The sequence below is a fragment of the Geotrypetes seraphini genome, chromosome 11, assembly GCF_902459505.1.
Source record: "Geotrypetes seraphini chromosome 11, aGeoSer1.1, whole genome shotgun sequence".
NCBI classification, from domain to species: Eukaryota; Metazoa; Chordata; class Amphibia; order Gymnophiona; family Dermophiidae; genus Geotrypetes; species Geotrypetes seraphini.
This window is the reverse complement of record NC_047094.1, coordinates 114,131,701-114,155,702: the sequence shown is the minus strand read 5'-3', so window position 1 is coordinate 114,155,702 and position 24,002 is coordinate 114,131,701. Positions and strand designations below refer to the sequence as shown.

The window sequence follows — 24,002 nt, the reverse complement described above, 5'->3', positions numbered from 1 at the left end:
CTACTTGCTACTGCGGCTCACGGGCCTTAGTTTTTGCAAGGAATTGGGAAGGTGCCAGGCTGAGGAAAAGGATATTTTAAAAATATGAAGCAGGACAGTCAGATTATATTTGTGTTCCCATTCCTAGTTTTATATGAAAAATGTAAAATTTAGAAAGCAAATCAGTTTACTTACATGCTTTTGAAACACTGTATTTTTTTCATGCAAGCATTTCATTGTTATCATTTCTGAAAGGAAAAAATCTGCAGAAAAAGACATGAAAGCAAAAATGTCTGCAAAATACAAAGGGACCCTTTTTACTAAGGTGTGCTAAGTCCAACAAAATAAAACACAAAGAAAGGTCTTTTCTACAGCCATGGTAAACATGGGTTTGGTGTCTAGCATCCTGCATTAGGACATGCTGATGAGTTCAAGGGCTCCAAAGGGGGGGGGGGGGGTGGACACCCCAACAACAATAAAACCAAAAATGAAACAAAACAAAACCAAAAACCTACAACGTATTACATTTATGTGTCATGCAAAGTTCTTTTACAAAAACTTACCCACCCAAATCTTTTTTGAAGCTGCATTAAGCTTTTATATCGCTGGCCATGATGGTAATAGCTCTGACATTCATAGATTTAAAAAAAAGCCTAATGCGGCTTCATAAAAGGGGGGCCTAAATCAGGTATAGTGGCCTTTTTTTCTGTCACAGCTCTGTGAGCTGTCTCAGAAAATGCCAGGGGAAAGAGACTCTCTTCCATAATAAGGCTCAGACTCCTCTTTGCTCTGGGCTGTCATTCAGAATAACAGATCAAGAAATAAATCGCGACCCGAATCCCATCTGGCGCAGGACAGCCTCCATAAACGTCCAATCCACCCAATCGAACGCCTTTATAGGGGGGGGGGGGGATTTTGTTGTTGCTAATTGGGAATGGGTAACCTGGCTGGTTCTTTGGGGGGGAGGGAGGGATGGGATAGGGAGGGGGAGGGAGTTGGGGGGGTACTGTCTTGGGGGGAGGGGTGTTTCATTCCATATACACTGTATTTCTGCTTTTCTGGTTATGCCATGTTATGTAAACTTGGGCACAGTGTTCAAATAAAGAATTACAAAAAAAAAAAAATAAGAATAACAGATCAATACATAAAAGCACTTGTACACGGTATGTTAGAAAATAGCTCTGGATTTATTTCTTTGTACACGAACTATAGATAAGAAATCTTGGGTGTCCTAGGGAAAGGCAGTAACCAGCAAAAAATTGAGGTAATCTACAAAGTTTACATTCATTTTTTTCTCTTATCAAAAATACAAAACAAAGCTGTCCGGTAATATAGGTAAAGTAGATTACATTAACATGAAAAAAAATTGTGTTGCTATCCATATTAAATATAACAATTATAATCAATACAGTGCTGAAAATAATTTATAAGAGGTGATATTTTTTTTCCAATTAAATAAATTATATTAAGCTGCGCTAGTGGGGTTAACGCGTGTGACTTTTCATCATGCGCTAACCCTCGCGCTGGCCTAAAAGCTACCGCCTGCTAAAGAGGAGGCGGTAGCGGCTAGCGCAGCCGGTGGTTTAGCGGGCGGCATTACGCGCGTTAAACCGCTGGAGCACCTTTGTAAAAGGAGCCCTATGTTTTATGGGCAATATTTTAATACCAGATGTAGACCATAGATTTTACTTGAAGTTGAAGCCCCTTGGCAGTTTGTAACTTCTCCTTTCTTCTTGTATCACAACAGGCAGACATAACAAACAGAAATATATTTTTCAGTTCTCAGCAGTTAGCATTATTTTAGTAAAGCTGGCCTCTCATCCCCCTTTTTTGGACTATACGAGGAGCCACTGAAAAGTTCTCAGCCCAACCAGGAAGAGAATGATGTGGAGCCATGAAACGTACAAGCTATTCCACACTTTTGGCTTCAATGAGGCAAATGCATCTAATCAATGAGCATAAGTATAGGGAAACCAAGCCATTGTGACATCACTGATGAGGTTGGCTCTTGGGCATTGGTGGAATGAGGCATTATGACATCACAATACAAGGGGCCGCTGAAAAGTTCTCAGCCCAACCAAGAAGAGAATGATGTGGAGCCATAAAACTTACAATTTATTCCACACTTTTCTTGACACTGTGTATATCGCTTAGAATTTGGATAGGTGGATATGTATTTGTATAAAGTTAAATCTACCTCTTCTGCTTTGAGAATTGAATGCATAAATTAAAGAGTACAGCTAAATTTCTCCACGCTCCGTCTAACTTTTTGACATGACCCAATTCGCACTCTATTTTGGACAGATAAATTGGCAAAAATTTATCTACAAAAATGGCAGAACATTTTTTTTAAAGATCTTATGTGGTTCGCACCTACTTCTGACTACATAAAGTTTTGTATCAGTCCCAATCATTGATTTATTTAGGGCCCCTTTTACAAGGCCATGGTAGCGATTTCCACATGGCACATATGATACAGCCCATTCAAGTCTTGTGGTGCATCACATTTGCCGCACCAGCATTCTCTACTGCGGATTTGTAAAAGGGGCCCTTAGATTATTTGCATCACCTTGATATATCGTCAGTTGAACATAGTACAATGAGGTGGTTTGTGACAAAATCAGGGAAAAAGAGGTGAACATCTTATGAGGGGGGAGGTGAATGTAAAATAAATGGGAGGGGACAGCGAAGTTTTTTTTTTTTCCCCATAGAAAAACATAAAGAGAGCTAAGAGTGAGAAAAGTGGAAGCAGAAAGCTGCTTAAAAGGCCTGAGACATCTTTTAATAAGAGGCTATTTGAAAGAGCCACAGTTTTACCGCCTTTCTCAATTTTTGTAAGGATGATTCTAAATGAACATCTGGGGAGGGAGAGAGAGCGTTCCAGAAGGAGGGGCTAAGGTAACTGAAGCCGAGAATCTCTTATAAAGTTTAGACAAATCCAAAATGGAGAAGGATAACTAGGAATTCCAATTTATTTGCCTATCTAAAAATTATTGGCTGCAGATATAAGACTTTTTTGGATAGGACTCTTGCATTTCAAGCAAGTAAGCAACAGTCCTGGTGGGGTAATTGTCTTGGTGGAGTTATGTTGTCTTATGGTGGATTTCGAAAAGTAATCAAGTCAACGTTGATTGACAAATTTATTTCCTAAATGATAGAAACATAGAAGATGATGGCAGATAAGGGCCATAACCCATCAGGTCTGCCCACTCTACTGACCCACCCCCAAGTATACTATCCTAGGGATCCCACTCCTGGTGACAGGTTCCCTTGGCTTAACCCTCTAAGGGATCCCATTTGCTCTTAAATTCTTGCACGCTGTTTGCCTCGATCACCTGCACCGGGAACTCGTTCCAAGGATCAACCACTCTCTCAGTGAAGAAATATTTCCCGCCCCTGAGTTTGAGCGGATGCCCTCTTGTGGCTGAGGGTCCTTTGAGAAAGAGAATCTCTTCTTCCATCTCGATACGGCCAGTAATATACTTAAAAGTCTCGATCATGTCTCCTCTCTCCCTTCGTTCCTCGAGTGAGTACAGCCGCAAATTTTTCAGCCTTTCCTCGTACGATAGATCCTTGAGCCCCGAGACCATCCTGGTGGCCATCCGTTGCACTGACTCTACTCTCAGCACATCTTTTCGGTAGTGTGGCCTCCAGAATTGCATACAGTATTCCAAATGAGGTCTCACTTTGAATATTTTTGGAAACTTGTTGTATTTCAATTAATTGTATTTTGCTGATTGTCCAGTCTTCTTCTGTGTAAACCGCCTAGAAATTGTTTGATTATGGCGGTATAGAAGAATAAAGTTATGTTATGTTAAACATAGAAACATAGAATATGTTATGTTATGAGATGAGATGAGCAAAAAGGGTGGTTTGGGAGATATTGAATTGAAAGATAATTTAAGTACCCGGGTGAGTGAGAGTAGAGATATTTGTATGCCGAGAAAGGATTTTGAATTTGATGTGAGCAGAGACTAGGAATCAGGGTTCAGGTTTTATCAAAGGAGAGTCATGGTAATGGCAGCAGAGTGAATTAATTATAGACGTTTAATAGCGTCTTGAGGGAGACCATTGAAATAGTGTACCAGCAGGAGAATTTGAATGAGATTCGGAGAAAGAATAAACCCAACTACACAGACGTGACGCAAGGCACAGAAAGAAGTCCAAATGATGGAGTTGATTTGGAGCTTAGCGGTGCTTCGATAGCAACACTAATAATTGGGAAATAAGGCCAGTGCTGGGCATACTTCTACAGTCTGTGCCCAGATCTGGATGGGCTCGAGTGGGACCTTGATGGCATCTCCAATAGTTGGGGGAATAAGGCCAGTGCCAGGCAAATTTCTACACTCTATGCCAGTGGTTCCTAACCCTGTCCTGGAGGACTCCCAGATCAGTTGGGTTTTCAGGATAACCCTAATGAATATGCATGGAGCAGATTTGCATGCCTGGCACCTCCATTATATGCAGATCTCTCTCACATCATACCTTATGCTATAAGTTTATCTTGGGTAAACGAGATGGACTCTACAGGTATCTGCTGTTATCTACTGTGTTACTGAAGATGAAACCAAGAATTTGGCTTTGAATGGTAGAGAAGAACCTTTGATGATTGGATAGGAAGCCATGACCAAATGGAAGCTAGGGAAATGTTCGTGCAGATTCCCATTTAGAATTTAGGAATAAGCAGTTGTCTTGTAGCCAGTTGGTTACTACCTGGAGGCAAGCATCAAGGAGATGGTGGTGGTGGCTGTGGCTGTGGTGGAGGTGGGGTGACTGAGGGACTGAGGATGAGGATAGTATGGTGAACAAAATTTGTATTTTGTTTGCATAGGATTATGGGCTATACCCGGGGACTATATCAGAAGGGGAAGTGATGATAAGAAAATATTAGAAAGAGTCAGTGGCAATTAGATACCTCAGGTTATGGGGTATGAGGTAGAGTAAGGGATATCAGCTCTTTTTCGTAGTTCAGTTTTGTTTATTAAGCATTTAATAACAAAATTACCAACCCTCCCCCCCCTCCCCAATAACAACAATAAAAGCCAAATGAATACACAGAATAAAAGGAAAATATTACAACAATATTTGCATGAGTGTTAAGGGCTAAGAAGGTATAGCCAATTACTGTGTAGTTTAGTATAGGCATCTAGTGACTTCCAAATCTCAAGTCTTACTGGATGAAAGTAGGCTTTGAAACATATCTCATGCATCTCCTTTCTCAACTAGCAGAGTTGACGATCAAGCTGGCAGCATCCTGCGATACTAGATCAGGAGTAGGTAGTTCCGGTCCTCGAGAACCACAGGCGGGTCAGGTGTTCAGGATATCCCCAATGAATACGCACGAGATAGATTTGCATCTCGAGGAGGCAGTGCATGCAAATCCATCTCGTACATATTCCTTGGGGATATCCTGAAAACCTGACCTGCTTGTGGCTCCGGAGGACCGGAATTGCCTACTCCTGAGCTAGAGCATTGAAGCTTTGGCAGTATGGAAAGACAGAATAGTCAACTCCTGTGCTTTGCACGTGAGAAGTTTACGATTCATCACCTGACTAAACTTGTACTAGAAATGTTCACTGCAGTCCTTGTTAATATGAATGTTCGGGGACCGTCCACACATTTTAATGTGTTTTTGTCTAACAGTGTTTTCACGGTAGGTAATAATGGGTTTTTAAATAAGCTGGATAAAATTAATGGGTGCCAACATCGCCTGTATTCATCTTACCCTGGTCGTCATCCAGTGCTGGTCTGTCTCTTGGTTTGGATCATTAAATCCATATGGCCAACCAAGGCAAAAACAAAACTGATAAAATATACTGTGATAAAAATCCAACCGGACCCTACACGGTCCGTGTTTCGGCGAACACGCCTTTCTCAGGGGTCCAATGGTTTGCAACCTCACATATAAAGAATTGGATTGAAAACAGTCCATTGTCTTTAAACATGTGAGCAAAGAACACCGTAGGGTCCGGTTGGATTTTTATCACAGTGTTTTTATCATTGTACATTTTTAATTGAATTTTCATGGTTTTATATGTCAGTGTTTAATAAATTATCTCCATAACATCTGTATCCACAGTTTTTGGTTTTGTTTTCATTGGTAGATTGTTTTCACTGTGGACTATTGGGTCTCCCCATTTTTCTTTGTTGGGCTTCAGACATCTAAGCATTCATATCAACATTAGTTTTCCTGCAAATGTCTTCCAAAGCCGCTGTTATCAAAATGTCGTTAGCTTTTCACTTCAAAATAAAATATATCCAGCAAGACTAAAAAACCATAAAGGGCAGCCATTTTCATATTTGCTATCTTCCTCCGTTATACTAATTCAGTATTTACTAAGGGTGTCATTCAGCTTGATGTTAATACAGGAAACGCGACCCTGTGTTACAGTGTAAAGCCTGCTTTCAGTTTGATGGCTTAGTCTTGCTGAGTGAATTCTATATTGCTGCTTTGCTTTCAGGGTTTGCTTTCCAAACGGAGCACTCCCTCAGAAAGTCCTGAGAGTACGTTTGCTTTCTCCTTGCGTCGGTGCAACGCTAGATGGCTTCCTGTTTGGTGATCAAGGGCTGAGGAGCAGAGGATGGCTGTTTTGATACAGTAGCAATTGCCTCGGGGATTAGTTTGTACTGCTCGGGACCAGATCCTGCAGGTGGAGACGGCTGTGGAGTCTCTGGAGTGGCTGCAAAAAAGATATGAAAAAGGCATTTGAGAGAATCTCACGAATAAATATTGTGAATGCAAATATGGTTTGTTATGCAGGAGCCTCCCTATGAAAGTGGCTCCTTAGATATGCTGAAGGAGGGACGCATTGGATTTGAAATAGAGCTGGAGCAGGGGTGCCCTAAGTCAGTGGTCCCCAACCCTGTCCTGGAGGACCACTAAGCAGTTGGGTTTTCGGGAAAGCCCTAATGAATATGCATGGGGCAGATCTGCATTCCTATCATCTTTATTATATGCAAATCTCTTTCATGCATATTTATTAGGGCTATCCTGAAAATCTGTCTGGCTAGTGGTCCTCCAGGACAGGGTTGGGAACCACTGCTCTAAGCATTAAGCAAACCTTGAACCTTACTCTTCCCATTTAGCTTTCAGGTCCTTAATCTTCCTTCATCAATGAAAGAATGATTTTTCAACCCAGATAAAACTAAGGGACTTCAGACTTCGTGCAAAGGTGATTCAACATTAGCTTCTCCAGTTATTATGATCGGTATTCCAATTTAATTTTCTCCGTCAATCAAGGTGTTAGGTGTAATCTTGGATCAAACCCTCAGTCTTCAACCTTATATTTCTGAAAATCATTCAAAAGGGTTTTTTTCTTTTAATTTTCTGTTTTTTCATATGACACTTTAAGGGCTCCTTTTACAAAGGTGCATTAGGGCCTTAACGCACGGAATAGTGCGCGCTAAAATGCCGCATGCGTTAGCCGCTACCGCCTCCTCTTGAGCAGGCGGTAGTTTTTCGGGTAGCGCACGCTAATCCGGTGCGAGCGCTAAAAACACTAGCGCACCTTTGTGAAAGGAGCCCTAAACCTCTTTGAAAGGCTTTCTCATTAGGCGGTGTGTTAAGATTTGAATACACTTGGGAACTTGACTGTGCTGCCCCCCAGAAGCTGCAACTAGAGAATGACACGGTGACAAAATTCATCACCGTTCCCGTCCCCGCGGATAACCGCGGGAAACCATCTTCATGTCATTCTTTAAGGAGAGAGGGAAGAATCAGAGTATGAATGGCCACAACCACTGACCCGCAAGCTTTGCTTTGAAGAATGCTGGTGTAGAAGGACTGAGGTTGAAACAGACACTACAGAATGACAGTCTCTGGTATCCAGAGCAGATATTGTGATGTCATAATGCCTCATTCCACCAGTGCCTAAGAGCCAACCTCATCAGTGATGTCACAATCGCTTCATTATCCTATACTTGGCTCCCATAAGAATCAGAGTATGAATGGCCACAACCCTCAAGCTTTGCTTTGAAGAATGCTGGTGTAGAAGGACCGAGGTTGAAATAGACACTAGAAAATGACATGGGATTATTTCCCGCGGTTATCCGCGGGGACGGGAACGGTGATGAATTTTGTCACCGTGTCATTCTCTAGCTGCAACTTCATAGTCATGCATAATGGTTGGACCAGCCCTGTCTTGAGAGCTGATGCCCACTGGATTTTTAGATGCTTTTTTAAGATCGTTGTTTTACTTTTCATCAGCATTTCCTTTCCATCTGCTCTTTTGTGCTCAGAAGATTCTTTCCCCTTATTCTATAGTCCTTCCTTAGCCACGTAGCACGCCCATCACCCTAGCAGACCTTGACTGGGGGCCATGTACCAGAGCCCTATCAGGAACACTGTCGTCGTGGGCTCTCTTACCAGCCTCTACAGCTGTGTGATCTCTGTAACACCTCCCCTGGAGGCTGTGTTGCCTCTGCATAAGAACATAAGAATTGCCGTTGCTGGGTCAGACCAGTGGTCCATCGCGCCCAGCAGTCCGCTCACGCGGCGGCCCCCTGGTCAAAGACCAGTGCTCTAAATGAGTCCAGCCTCACCTGCGTACGTTCCAGTTTAGCAGGAACTTGTCCAGCTTAGCCTTGAAACCCTGGAGGGTGTTTTCCCCTATAACAGATTCCGGAAGAACATTCCAGCTCTCCACCACTCTCTGGGTGAAGAAGAACTTCCTTACGTTTGTATGGAATCTATCTCCTTTTAACTTTAGAGAGTGTCCTCTCGTTCTCCTTACCTTGGAGAGCGTGAACAACCTATCCTTATCTACTAAGTCTATTCCCTTCAGTATTTTGAATGTTTCGATCATGTCTCCTCCTCTCAGTCTCCTCTTTTCAAGGGAAAAAGAGGCCCAGTTTATCCTCTGGCCCAGGCAGCTTGGGGAGTGGAAGACCTGACAGGTCAAAGCGCTGGTCCTTTTTTTGGGATAATTTTTATGTTAACTGAATGAAGAGGCTCACAACTTTAAACAAATCTGGCTTCTCCAAGATATCCACTAGAACTCAAAAAAAAAAAAAAAAATCTCTTTGTGCTGATGTGGCAAAATGCAGAAAATCCCTTCTCTTAGCAAGAAAATGCTGTTACTTACACAGCTGTCCGTTCTGTATCTGAGCAGGGATTGTATTAGCCACTATAACATTCGTTGACAGGTGCTCTTGCACCAAGTGAGGGTGCAAAGGATGATGCGCATGAGGTGTTTCATTTGTAGATCCTGGGGAAAAAGAATTTAATCCATCACTTTAGAATAATTATTGTATCTGATACTGAAAAAGAGGAGAGTGTTTCATCTATCCTTTTGGTTCAGAAGTTATCTCGTAGAAACTTGCACACAAACAGGACACAGAAAAGTGGCTTTTTGCCTTGTGCCACTGTAAATGGGCGGGTGCAAGACCGTGGTCTAAGCCGAGTACCCCGTTGTAGTTATGACAACCCATAGAGGGAGGTAACCTTATAAAGTGTTTTCCATGTGTAGAGCATACATTATGCAAAGAGATGTGTATTATTAAATTGCACGGGCATATACATGGAGAGGCGTAGTAAGGGGGGGGAGCAGTCCACCCCAGGCGCTGTCTTGGGCGGGGGGGGGCGCCAGCTCTCGTTCTCCTCCCCTGCTCCTTCCCGATCCCCACCCCTCCTGCCGAGCGCATGCGCCTTTTCCCTCACACCTCTTTAATTTTCCCGGTGTGAGCTGTATCATGAACTCGCTGCCCATGTCAGTGTCGGCTCCCTCTGATGTCACTTCCGGGTCCCGCGCCTAGGAATTGATGTCAGAGAGAGAGCCGACACGACGCGGGCAGTGAGTTCGCAATGGTGTTCGCGCTGGGAAAATTAAAAAGGTATAGGGAAGGGAAGGTGGCGCACCCGCGGCGGGGGTGCAGGAAGGAGCAGGGGGTGCGGAGAAGAGGGTGGGGGGGGGGAAACCACTCACCCTCACTATGCCATTGTATACATGGATAAATAGGCTTGCTGATAGAAGGTTGTCAGCTTTATGGGGTGCCTGGGGGGTAGAGCTGAAAGGTATGTATGTGCACTGCAAAATATGCATGCATCCACACAGAGTACACACGGAAAGCTGCAAGGTGTACATGTGGATTATAAACTGTACAAACATATATATACAGTACTCCCCCGATATTCGCGGGGGTTCCGTTCCAGGAACCCCCGCGAATCTTGAAAAACCGCGAATACGGTTTTTCATGGGGAGACTGAAGAGGGCAGCCGGAGCGCTGAGAGTGCAGGAAATCACGCGCGGTATGCTCCGACCGCATCTTCCTGCACTAAGTCGGACCTTATCCAGTCAGGAGCTACGTGTCAAAGCAGCTCCTGATTGGATAAGGCCCGTCTTAGTGCAGGAAGAGGCTGTCGGCGCATACTGCGAGTGATTTCCTGCACTCGCGGCGCTCCGGCTGCTCTCTCCTGCCTCTCCTGCTGCCCTCTCCTTGTTGGTAGTTTGCGGTTGGAAAATACTGCGAATGACTGGGGGAACACTGTATTGCATACCTCATACATATATTTACGCATTGCCACCATTGTATGTAAATATAGCTCATGCATATTCATTATGGATATCCTAAAAACCTGAGTGGCTCGGAGCTCTTGTACGACCGGGTTGGGAACTGCCGCTCTACATCCCTGTTTTAAAAAAAGAACGTCTAATCTCTTTGTCCCCAGACACCGCTCTCCTTTTGCTTAAGATCTCTCCCATTCTGTTGCAAACTCCTTTCGTGTCACCCACGGGCGATGTATCCCACGGCACCTTGTCAAGAAGTCGATTTCCTCCTCTTCTTAACTTCCTGAGCTCAATCATACAATGCTGGGCCTTAATCAGCAGCAGTTTCAGCAACATGCTGACTTCCTGGATAGAGCCTTGCCAGGACTCCTGCTATAACTCCGTCAGATAGCGTGGCGTTATCTTTCAGAGCTCATTAATACCAACGTGCTATTGCTCTGTTTTGAAATGAGCAGAGATAAGCAGTGCAATGCATGTGAAAGCAAAAAGACGTCTGTGAGGACATTGTACCCCGCTGCCTCCCACTTGCATCTTCATGTAGGTTCACCCCTATTCTGAGCTTCTCTGTTACGGCTCCCCACCCCAACCCCCCTCGGGAATTCTTTACCCTTTCATGACTTTCAAGGCGCAATTAACCCTTTCAGGACCAAGGGACATATTTGTCCCATAACTTTAAAATCCTATAAATTTTGATTGGGATAGTCTACAGTTCTAAATTTGATATGTACGGATTCCATATGATACTGCCTTTATGTAAACAAACTGGTTCCGACATTCATTCATTAGCGTCGTTGCCAGATTGACGAGAAGATTCACTTGCCACACTGTCCATAAGCCAGAAGTGTGATTTTTTTTAAAAAAAATAATGATATTTCACAAAAAAAAATCAATTTTTTGGCATCTGCAAGCCCTTTTTACCATTAAAATGTCGTCAAAACCACAAAAATTGGCCTACGATCCTTATGGTCCTGAAAGGGTTAAAGTCATACTTTTCTTTGGTTTTCTGTTCTTAACTCCTTTCTCTGTTCCCATTCATAACTATGGATCATCTTTCCCTCTTAGGCCTTCTAGTTTATACCCTTTTCTTGCTTGGGCAGAAATTAAAACTAAAGATGTTTTTCCTTTCCCCAACCTTTTCTTTTTATTGTAACCTAACCATTCTTATTCTTCCCTCATGTACCCGATTTTTGTTCGGATGTTGGTTTAATTTTTGTTTTTGATTATTGGTTCTGTTCCCCATGTTTTTTTATTTGGTTTTATTTTTTTAATATAGTATTGTAAACCATTTAGATTAACTGTGGTTGTATTTGTGGTATATCAAATAAATTGCAATTGAAAAATGACAAAGCGGACCCTGGTCCTTGAAGTCCATGCCTCAAATCTATAATGTGCCACATTTTTATTTAATAATTTATATTCCGCATATCCTACAATTCTATGCGGATTACAGATTATTCAGGCACTCGAGCATTTTTCCCTATCTGTCCCGGCGGGCTCCCACTCTATCTAATGTACCTGGGGCAATGGGAAGTAAGTGACTCGCACAGGGTCACAAGGAACAGTGCAGGATTTGAACCCACAACCTCAGGGCTGTAGCTCTAACCACTGCACCACACACTCCCACTTCACTGCATCACACACGTACACTTCAGGGTTTCTCAGCCCAGTCTGATTTTGAAGATATCCACAATAAATATGCATGAGATATATTTGTTTGCACTGCCTCCACTGTATGCAAATACATCTCATGCATATTCATTTTGGATATCTAGAAAACCAGACTGATTTGGGAGTTCTCCTGACAAGGCTTCAAGTTCCTGAGGGGGTGGAGCTGGAGGGGGGTGAGGATAGGGCCGAATGGGGCGGGGCTGGGTGGAACTGGACAGGCCTAGGGGCGGGGCCATGGGTCCAGATTTTACAAACATAAAATCTGGTAACCCCTATGTTAAAGGGTCAGCAAGAAAGATGTTGGAGTATGTGAGCTAGTCAAGAAAAGTAGGCACGTTACTTGCCAATCCTGCCCAAACACACTTTCAGGAACGCCATCCCCAGGATAAAAAGTGGCTCTAAAAATTGCATCTGAATCTGTTATTTTGTGAACGCCCTTGCTTTTGCTTGTACTTACCTCCGAGAAGCATCTCTTGCAACAGGTTGTCAACTTTAACCATCCCAAAGAGCTTGACGAACTGGATTTGCTCAATCATCTGCCAGGTGATACTCTGGAGGGTAGGCAGAAGGAGGAGCAGCTCGCCAAATCTTCCCCTGGAATCGTACTGCCTGTCATTGATGTAGTCTTCCAGGCTAACCTGTACCTGGTAGCGCATCCGCTTGATTTTGTTGGGATCACTCAACCCTTTAGCATCTTAAAAATAAGAGAATTCCATTTTTTGTTTGTTTGATTAGCTGTTACATTGATTGGTATCAATTTAATTCTTAGAAACAAACACCTTATGCAAGTGAAATACTTTTAAAGCCAATAGGAGAAAATATTTTTTTCGCTCAGAGAATAGTTAAGCTCTGGAATGCATTGCTAGAGGTTGTGGTAAGAGCGGATAGCGTAGCTGGTTTTAAGAAAGGTTTGGACAAGTTCCTGGAGGAAAAGTCCATAGTCTGTTATTGAGAAAGACACGGGGGAAGCCACTGCTTGACCTGAATCGGTAGCATGGAACGTTGCTACTCTTTGAGAGTCTAGAATCTTGTTACTCTCTGGGATTCTGGAATCTTGCTATTCTTTAGGATTCTGAATGGAAAGTTGCTACTCTTTGGGTTTTGGCCAGATACCAGTGACCTGGATTGGCCACCGTGAGAACGGGCTACTGGGCATGATGGACCATTGGTCTGACCCAGTAAGGCTAGTCTTATGTTCTTATGTTCTCTATAGCATGAAGGCATAATTAATTCTGGAGCCCTTTAAATAAAGGGTGTTAAGCTCTGATGGATGTTTAGGATGTGGAATAAAAGGTTTACCACAAAACGTGTGAAAGCATTAAAGCCTTTTTTGTGGCAATTTCCACAGTTTCCTCTAAGCTGAGCAGGAATCCTCCAACTACATTGCTGTCAGTGGGGGGACGGTACATCAATCTTGTGTTTTTAATCACTAGAGCAGTGTATCGTAAACTGTGTGCTCTGGCGAGATTCGGGTGTGCCGCGAGAAACCGGTGAGGAGGAGAGGCACTAGCACTGGCTGACTGCCTACAGGATGTGCCTCTAATGGCAAGAGGCACGTCCTGTAGGCAGTCAGCTGGCACCTGCGCCTCTTCTCCTCGCTAGTGCCTCTCCTGCTCCAGCACCCCCTGCAGGCGGTTCAGGGCCCTGTCTGGAGAGCCTTCATGCACGCGCTTGATATCACCACATTGACGCCCAAGCATTTCCAGGTGCTCTCCAGCCACGGCCCAGAGTTTACTATGCCACTGAGCAGTGGCGTAGCGAGGGTGAGAGGCGCCCGGGGCAGTGACACTTTTCCCCCACCTCATCTCTGCCCCCCCACACTCCTTCCCTGATCCCACCTGCCGCGTGTGCCCCCCCTTCCCTTCTGTTGTACTTCTAGTTGAAGTTGTTGCTCGTGGCGGTTAACAATGTGCTCCTTTAGCTCTCCCTCTGACCATCACTTCCATCAGGTCCAGGAAGTGATGTCAGAGGAAGATTTGATGCTAGAGCAGCAGGTTGGGGTTGCTACTTGCTCCCCAAACGTTACAGACAAATGGGAGAAGGGGAGCGCATGTGCAGTAGTGGGGGGGGGGGAAGAGCAGGGGAAGCAGAGAGGAGGACTGGTGCTGGCGCCCGGAGCAGACCGCCACACTCCCTTACTACGCAAGTGCCCTTACCCCTTGTAAAGCAACTGGCATGAGATTTTTAGACTGCTGGCCATGCTATCTTAGTCTGGTTTGGTAACCATCTCCCAGCTGTTAATGCCACTGAATTTCCTCAGCACATACAAGTATTACTATTATTATGCACACTTCAGTTGAATTCCTCCATGCCTGTTCATCCCAGTATTTCTCTTTATAGTTTGGACTATTCAACATGCCCTATCCTGGTCCTGGGCCACAAGAGATCTTTTATGGAGCATCACATCTTACCTGGATCGAAGAAAATGATTGCTTTCAAACAGGCGTATTCATTATCATCAATCTGGAGTTCTTGGAACGGCAGAACAAGTTCATCTAGAATTCGGATGGCTACGCGTCCTACTTCCAGTTCAGGGCAGTTTCGAGGAATGATATGGTCATTTCCTGGAAGAGGGAATACATTTCCAAGGTTGTTGAGTCAATCTCTCCATGTTCTTTAGACAGAGACATTGGTTGAATGATTAGTGGCTTTGAGCTTTTGCCACTGGTGGTCTTATATTTTGCAGCTTTGTGCCACTGATAATTCATCCTACGGTTATAGAAATATAGAAACAGGACGGCAGATAAAGGCCACATGGCCCATCCAGTCTGCCCATCCGCAGCATCCACTCTCTCCTCTCTCCCTATAGGCTAAGGCTCTTTACCTGCATTGTGAGGTCATAGATCTTTATGGTATTAGGAACATAGAAACAGGACAGCAGATAAAGGCCAAATGGCCCATCCAGTCTGCCCATCCGCAGCACCCACTCTCTCCTCCCTACCTATAGGCTAAGGCTCTTTACCTGCATTGTGAGGTCATAAAGCTTTATGGTATTAGGAACACAGAAACAGGATGGCGGATAAGGCTAAATGGCCCATCCAGTCTGCCCATCCACAGTAACCATTATCTCTTCCTCTCTCTAAGAGATTCCACGTGCCTATCCCACGCTTTCTTGAATTCACAGTCTCTGTCTCTACCACCTCTTCTGGGAGACTGTTCCACGCATCTACCACCCTGCCTGTTATCAAGACAGTTACAAGAAGAAAGGGTTAAAAGGTGCTATGTTACCTAAAAGCAGAATATCTTTGTAGACCATTGACCTTTTGGTAGCTCCTAATAAAAGATGTTCCCCCGCATGTGCTCTTAGTAAAGCCACCTAGAAGAGAAGTAATTGAATAATAACCAATACTATTGTTGAGACTCTATAAATCTGATCAATGACAGCCTAATTTTTCAGATTGTCTTGTTTCAATTGCTCTCAGCAGTTCTGAGAAAAGTTATCCATTTCACAAAATAAATTTCTATTGATTCTATCTTCTATAACATGTACACGTTTGTAAATTGCCTAGAGAAAATATCCACAGAGATTTGTACCTGATTTTTCTGCAGATATTCGTACTTGGACTATAATGCATGCTTCCACCTGCCTGACTTAATTCTGCCTCAGGTAATATCTCTGTTACAATGTGGATTAAAGTGTGTAGTGCAGTGGTTAAAGCTACAGTCTCAGCATCCTGAGGTTGTGGGTTCAAACCCACACTGCTTCTTGTGACCCTGGGCAAGTCACTTAATCCCTCAATTGCCCCAGGTACATTAGATAGATTGTGAGCCCACCAGGACAGACAGGGGAAAATGCTTGAGTACCTGCATAAATTCATGTAAACCATTCTGACCTCTCTTGGGAGAACAGTATAGAAAATTGAATAAATAAATAGTGTGAAAAGCTCCAGCCTCTGCTAACCAGAGCTGGTACTGTGACATCATAATGCCTCATTCCATCAATGCTTAAGAGCCAACCTCATCAGGGATGTCACAATGGCTCGACTGTCCTGTACTTGGCTCACTTTTAGTACATTTTGATTTCTAGAGTGGCGCAGTGGTTAAAGCTCCAGCCTCAGCACCCTGGGGTTGTGGGTTCAAACCCATGCTGCTCCTTGTGACCCTGGGCAAGTCACTTAATCCCCCCATTGCCCCAGGTACATTAGATAGATTGTGAGCCCACCAGGACAGACAGGAAAAAATGCTTGAGTACCTTAATAAATTCATGTAAACTGTTCTGAGCTTCCCTGGGAGAACGGTATAGAAAATTGAATAAATAATCAAATACTTAGCTAGCTGAGAACAGCTGTCTACCAATATTCAGTAGGAGATAGCCTTAAATTACAAGTATATCTCTGGCATTAGGCAAAATGTTTATACCAGCTCTATGACTGGCGTAAGTGCTTCCACCTAACTTTTAGGCGTGAATCTCACAGTTCTTCCACTAAACCATCTCCCTCCCCTTCAATCTGTTCAAAATTCTGCAGCACAGCTTATATTCAGCCACTGACGCTATCCTCACTTTACCCCTCTCCTCAAGTCACTCCATTGGTGCCCTATCCGTCAAACTTCCAAGTGCATTCACTCTGCAGCTCCTCAGTATCTCTCCTCTCTTAACTCTCCATATGCTCCTCCCCAGGATCTCCATTCATCATAAGTCTCTCTTATCTGTACCCTTCTCCTCTACTGCCAACTCCAGACTCCGTCCCTTCTATCTTGCTGCATTGTATGCCTGGAACAGACTGCCTGAATCAGTACGTCAAGCTAAGTCTCTGGCAGTATTCAAATCTAGGCTAAAAGCCCACTTTTTCGATGTTGTTTTAACTGCTGTCTTCCTCTCACTTGTCTGTTTTATCATTCCCTCTGCGAGAAATTCCCTAACCCTTATTTGTCTGTTTTAATTAGATTGTAAGCTCTATTGAGCATTATAGAAATGATAAGTAGTAGGAATACTATCTTCCCTGCTAAGGTAGCATTTTTTTTTTTTTTTAAGGAAAGGAGATGTCTACATTCTTTTATAAAATAGATGTCACTAGGGGCTCCCTTTTCAAAGGTGCGTTAGGGCCTTAACGCGCGGAATAGCGCGCTAACATGCCCCGCGCGCTAGCCGCTACCACCTGCTCTTGAGCAGGCGGTAGTTTTTCGGGTAGCGCGTGCTAAAAACGCTAGCGCACCTTTGTGAAAGGAGCCTTAGGTATCTAACTATAGGTGCATAGCCAAGTTTTGATTTCGAAGCCGCACATGAATTTCCTTTCTTTTGTGCAATAATATTAATTGATGTTTTTATTTTCTCCAAAAACAGGCCTATTTTTTTCAGGATTAATGATTGAAAATGTTATCCTTAAACTAGCTAACAGCCCTTGACAACGTTAAGAATTAATGCTAACTGGGTTAAAAATTTCACATTTTAGTAAAAGTAAAGGTTAACAAATTGACAACAGAACTGCATCTTACCTAGTAAAGGTCCCAGAGAAGAAAACAAAGATTAAACATTAACATAAATATTTTCAGAAAATGAAAGGCAGGCCCTAATTGCTCAGTGGCCAAAGCAATGGAGGCAAATATCCCTCCCTCCCCCATGGGGAGAGAGGTTGAAGCCCAGCTATAGCTCTCAATGTTCCCTGGTAGAATTGTCAGTAGAGTGGATGTATTTTACGGCACCCTCTTCAGTGGTCTTTTACGAGATCTTGATCTTGGGTGACTCAAAAAGCTCTGGAAAACCAGGGTCTACTCGATATGCATTGTAAATTTGTCTCTGTTGCGCTTTTGCCGGCCAAGAGAGGAGTTCTTTGCTATTGGACAGATGAGACACCTCCTCCATTGACGGAAGGCCAGCATGAGGGAAACGGCTTATTAGGAACTACACGATTACTGTGATGAGTATAGGGGTGGGGGGGGAAGTCTGCATATTGGAACATCTGGTGAGAATGCTTATCAGTATTATCTATCAGAGGCTATTTCTCTGATGCCATGAAGATTTCCAAGGATGCTCATGGGTGTTCTGTCTTTCTGTTTCTTTTCTTGGTGAGGGAGGTGAACATGCCAGGGGGAAGGGGAGGGGGAATGTTCTGCTGGGGGGGGGGGGTGGAGCACGGGTTTGTTGTATACAGATGTCTCATGATTGTATTAATATATATATTTTAAATTTCTATACCGTTTTTTTTCCCAAAATGGTTTAGAAAAAGTTACATACATAAAATATTATAAAAAAATCAGAACAAGATGGGAACAAAAACAGACAGATTCAGTCTTTACATAAGGCCAATTGCTCAAAGAAATGTGTCTATAAACAGTTGTGTCTTTAACATTTTCCTAACAGTTCCTGTCTCTACATTTTCAATTTGAGCCACAAGGCTATTTCACAACTTAACTCCTGCACATTTGAAAGTCCTGGCTTTCGTTTCCACATATTTAGGATTATCCTTCGTTTTCAGGAATGCTGTTCAAGATGATGTTGACAGCCTATCTGGTGTGCCCATGCTCGTTGATCATTATGCCTTCTTTTCACTGTTGTCCACTCAATAAAAATATTTAAACATTAAAAAAAAATAATAATAATGGTAGTGGGGACAGTGGTGTAGTGAGGGTGAGAGGTACCCCCCTCACCTCCACACGCTCCTTCCCCACCCCCTCCTGCCATACTTGTACTGCTTCCCTTACCCTGTACCTCTGCAACGTTCCTGGCGCAAGCAGCAATCCCCAAGCAGCAGTCGCACCAGCATCGGCTCTTCCTGTGACATCACTTCCTAGGTGTGGGTCCAGGAAGTGATGTCAGAGGAAGAGCAGACACTGGCAGAACAGCAGCTTGGGAGTTGCTGCTCATACCAGGAACGTTACAGAGGTACGGGGTGAGGGAAGTGGCACGCTCATGTGGCAGCGGAGGGGCGGGGAAGAAGCGAGGAGGGGGGGAGTGGAGATGAGGATGAATGCCTGCACCCTCATCAAGTCAGCGCCTGGGGTGGACTGCCTCCCTGCCCCCCTTACTATGCTACTGGGTGAGGAAGACAGGAATGAAATTTGGGAGTGATGCCCAGCTATACCTCAACACCAGATGGGAAGAAATGACTAGGAATAATTCCTGCCTCAAATTGTTGGGGGATGCAGTTGTATAGCAAGGGTGAGAGGTGCCCAGGGCGGTGATGCACCCCCCCCTAGCCCTTGTCTCCGTCCCCTGCTTATAGAAACATAAAATATGATGGCAGAAAAGGGCCATCGGCCCAAATCTACCCACTCGAAGAACCCTCCCCTCCAAGCACTTCCTCGAAGTGAACCCACATGTTTATCCCATCTTTTCTTAAAATCTAGCACATTGCTGGCCTCAATTACCTGAAGTGGAAGATCATTCCAATGATCAACCACCCTTTCAATGAAGAAATACTTCCTAATATCTCCATATAATCTCCCGCCCTTGATTTTTAATGGATGCCCTCTTGTTGCCGTAGGTCCTGTAAGGAAAAAGATGTCTTCTTCCACCTCAATATGGCCAGTAATATATTTGAACGTCTCTATCATGTCTCCATTCTCTCTGCGTTCCCTGATCCCACCTGCCGTGTTATGTAATACTGCCGAACACACGTCTAGCACTTAACTGTTACAGTTTCACGTGCAAATGGTGATATTCTATAACTTATGTATGCCATGGTACCTAACATAGAGAACATTTATCTATTCCAATATCTTTCTTTCTTTTTTGAAGTAGAGAAATGGTATTTTGAATCGTCTGGACATGGAACTAACACAAATGAAAATACATGGATCCAACCTGGTCATCCAGTGGAAGTTCACAGAATGCAGGGATATATTTGGCCCATTCCACCAGAACCAGCAGCTGTTGTTTCATCGACTCACACACATCGGTAATATTGGCAATCTTTTTGGCTCTTATGTCTCCACTTATTATGGACATCGGTGAAGATATCTGTAAAGTCAAAGTGAACAAACTGTTGAAGATGAGACTTTTGGGTGCAGCATTAATGATGTTCCAGATCCCGTACAGCCCTATGTGGTAGACGGGGTTGGCTCTCCCTATTGACTGGCAGTGGCACAGGTGACTGTCTGGGACAACAAGCTACAGAGGGATGTGTTAAAAACCAATCCAAGGCCGCCCTGCTGTAAGGGTAGAGTCAATTATGAAATGAGTAGATGATGGTGGTGACGTTCCAATTGCACTAAATTCTGAAACTCCTACAGCAGCTCAACTCCTTGCCATGGCCCTGCTCATCCATTCTCATTTGCTTCTCGGTGTTTTAAATGCACGTGTTAGTTCCAAGTTTGTTGTATCCCTGTTTTACTTTTCCAGGAGGAAAACTTCACACAGAAACTGGGCTTCAACCCTGCCGATGAGACCAGACTAGTCACGGAAGGGAGGACATGAAACGGTCACATGTAAATTATCACATGGCCACACTGAGTAACTCTGGGTTGTCAATCACTCATGCATAATCCTGGTTCTAAAGATACATCTATCTTTTTGCTTGAAAATAAATTATCTAAACGTTTGGGCCCTTAGTACATCTATCTTTTTTGGCCATTCTCAAATATAAAGATGTCCATATGAAAAATGCTCAAAAGCAAGTTTTTCTGACGTCCAAGCAGCCAGCATTCTTAGCAAACTGTTTACAGACAGTTGAGCATTCCTGAGTACAGCAGAGGGGCGATCTAAGGATTACTTCAGTGAATGTCATATTAAAAGTCTTCAAAAACCCCAAAAATGTGTTACCAATATCGTGAAAAACTCAAATTGAATAATTGGTACCCAAAAAACCAATCCTATTGTTCCCAGCCTAGGGATAGCACCTACAATGTAAATCTAACTTTGTAATTTTCAAAGACTGAATAAGGGGATTTCAGTAGGGGCTCAATTATCCCTACGAATGACCAAAAGCCCCAAACAGGTGTTCATAGGTGACTAGCACCAGACCAAAAGGTCTAAATAAACTCTGCCCTGTACATCATGGTTACTCTTATTTCAAAGCATTTAGCTGGTACCATTAAATAAATATATAAATATAAGGGGAGGGTTGTAGGGTGTGTTTGAAATCCCTACAAAAATCAATCGCAAAAAATCATACAAAAGTAGTGAAAGTCGTAATTGAATCTCTGAAAAACAAATCAGTTTAGCTGAATCTTCTCAAGTTCATAAGTTCGTATCGCCACTATGTCTCCATTCATCAATCGCAAGAAATCACACCAAAAAAAAAAAAAAAAATCATAGACAAATAGTGAAAATCGTAATAGAGTCGCTAAGGGTCCAATCAACTATTTAGTCTGAGTTGATATTAAAAGTCTCACATACAAATGTCACTATAATTTGCATATATTGTAAGGTGAGCCCTCCAAAACCCACCCAAAACTTAGGCCCTCTTTTACTGAGGTGCGCTAACTGATTAGCATGCACTAATAAAATTAGGGCACGCTAAATGCTAATGCTTGTATGTTAGTCTATAGTAGAGGTCTGCATGGGAACGGGGATCGCGGGAATCTTGCGGGTCCCGCGGGAATCCCCCCATAAACCACGGGACTCCCACGGGAACCCCCGTCTGGCCAACGGGTCTCCCACGGGGATGGAAGGCTTTGGAAGCAGGGTTCGTCCATAGAATATAATGGACACGTCAGCCTTAGTAAAAGAGGGGGTTTATAAGTTAATTACCTGAACAGAAAACAAAAAAAGAGTTCCACCAAAGAGATTCCACATGGAAAACAACAGCGCAAACACAAAAGAAACTGGAATTGATGATCCTGTCAGAAGTAATTGCTGCTTTTTATGGGGACGGGCAGGGATGGAGGTAATTCCTTGCGGGGACGGGTGGGGACGGAGAGGATCCTGACGGGGACGGGCGGGGATGGGTGGAATTTCTGTCCCCGCGCAACTCTCTAGTCTATGGACATGTTAGTGTTTAATGAGCGCTAATCGGTTAGCACACCTTACTAAAAGAGAGGGTTAGTGTACCCACAACAATAGCCCTTATGCCTGCAGGTGTCATCTTTATGTAGGTACAGTAGGTTTATGTCTTCTTTCCTTTTAAATTGTAGTTCTCCCTTACTCCCTCTCCCGGAAGAGGTTGTGGAGGAAACCACCATTCCAGGATTTAAGGGCAAGTTGGATGCATATCTTCTTGAAAAACACATTGAGTAACTAAGGTATTCGCCAGGGTAGACCCGACTGGGCCTTTGCGTGTGCGGATCGCCGGATTAGATGGACTCATGATCTGATCCAGTGCTGGCATTTCTTATGTTCTTACTCTCCTGTTTTCATGTTTGTCAAGTATCGTCCAGTCTGTACCTAGTCTGTTAAATGTTTCCCCCCTTTTTTTTTTAAATTGTAAAACACCTAGGGCTCCTTTTACAAAGGCACGCTAATAATAATAATAATAATTTTATTCTTATATACCGCCAAAGCCATGATAGTTCGAGGCAGTTTACAACAAGATGAGCTGGACAATCAACGAAGTGGTTACAATAAAGAGTTATCGAATATAAGTCATGAGGTTTCGAGGCAGGTTACAACGAAAGGTGCTGGGCAAACAGCGAAGTGGTCACAATACAAAGTCATCGAATACAAGCTTGCAGAGTGGAAGAAGTGGAAAGTTATAAGATTCTTAGGTTACAAATCGATTAGACAAATTCATTTTTACAGATTTTCTAAAACTGAGATAGGATGAGGAACGCGTGATAACGTTACCCAGCCAATCGTTTCCATTTGCTAGTGATTAGCGTGTGCATTTAGCGCACGTTACAATGCCGCACGTGCTAGCCACCACTGCCTCCTTTTAAGCAGGCGGTAATTTTTCGGCTAGTGTGCGCCATAGCGTGCGCTAATCCTATGCGTGCACTAAAAACGCTAGCGCACCTTTATAAAAGGAGCCCATAGAATTTATGATTAGCGTTTTATCAAAATTTTAATAAACTTGAAACTTGAATGTGGGTATCATAAAGTCCAGAGGAAGGTGACAAAAATAGTAAGGGGTTTGAATCAAAAGAAGTATGAGGAGAGACTGAAAGACTTAATATGTATACTCTGGAGGAGAGGAGGGACAGGGCAGGGAGATATGATACAGACCTTTAAATACTTGAAAGGCATTAATAGTGATCCAAATCTTTTCCAGAGAAAAAAAATGGTAAAACTAGAGAGCATAATTTGAGGTTACAGGGAGGAAGACTTAGGAGCAATGTTAGGAAATTCTTCTTCACGTAGAGGGTGGTAGATGCCTGGGATGCCCTCCTGAGGGAAGTGGTGGAGAGAAAAACGTTGATGGAATTCAAAAAAGCGTGGGATAAACATAGAGAATCTCTAATTAGAAAACGAAGGATGTAAATTAAAGAACTAAGGCTGCTATTGGACAGACCTACATGGTCTATGTCCCATATGTGGTGATTCGGTATAGGATGGGCTGAGGAGGGCATCAATGGGAACTCCACTAACTTGGAACACGAGGATGTTACCGGCCAGACTTTAGGGTAGATATCCTGAAAACAACGGGATGGTTGGATAGGCTGGAGTGAGCTTGGACGGTAACTTCAGCATTTCGAACCTAGGACAATACCGGACTTTACAGTCTACGGCCCAGAAATATCAAAGAAGAGACAAGTTAATCCAATCATGTATTTTTTAATGAGTATAACTTATGGGCAGACTGGATGGACAGTTCAGGTCTTTATCTGCCGTCATTTACTATGTTACTTTGTTACCTGGCAGAAACCCAAAGAGTAGCAACATTCCAGAGCTGAGATTGTGATGTCATAATGCCTCATTCTACCAATGCTTAAGAGCCAACCTCAGCAGTGATGTCACAATGGCTTGATTAGATGGCAACTTCAGCATTTGGAACCTTGGACAATACCAGACTTTACAGTCTACGGCCCAGAAGTATA

At 43.5% G+C, this 24,002-nt stretch overlaps 1 protein-coding gene across 1 annotated transcript in view; it reads right to left on the bottom strand.

Moving 5' to 3' along the window:
* Positions 1-6,008: 6,008 nt before the first annotated feature.
* HNF4A (hepatocyte nuclear factor 4 alpha) overlaps positions 6,009-24,002 on the bottom strand; it is a 52,256-nt gene continuing 34,262 nt past the window's right edge. The window contains exons 5-10 of the mRNA XM_033962634.1: positions 19,894-20,049; positions 15,381-15,468; positions 14,564-14,716; positions 12,610-12,846; positions 9,063-9,185; positions 6,009-6,659 (exon numbers count right to left, since the gene is read on the bottom strand). Coding sequence (XP_033818525.1) covers positions 6,517-6,659; positions 9,063-9,185; positions 12,610-12,846; positions 14,564-14,716; positions 15,381-15,468; positions 19,894-20,049 — 900 coding nt within the window. The 3' untranslated portion in view covers positions 6,009-6,516. The remainder of the gene's footprint in view (positions 6,660-9,062; positions 9,186-12,609; positions 12,847-14,563; positions 14,717-15,380; positions 15,469-19,893; positions 20,050-24,002) is intronic.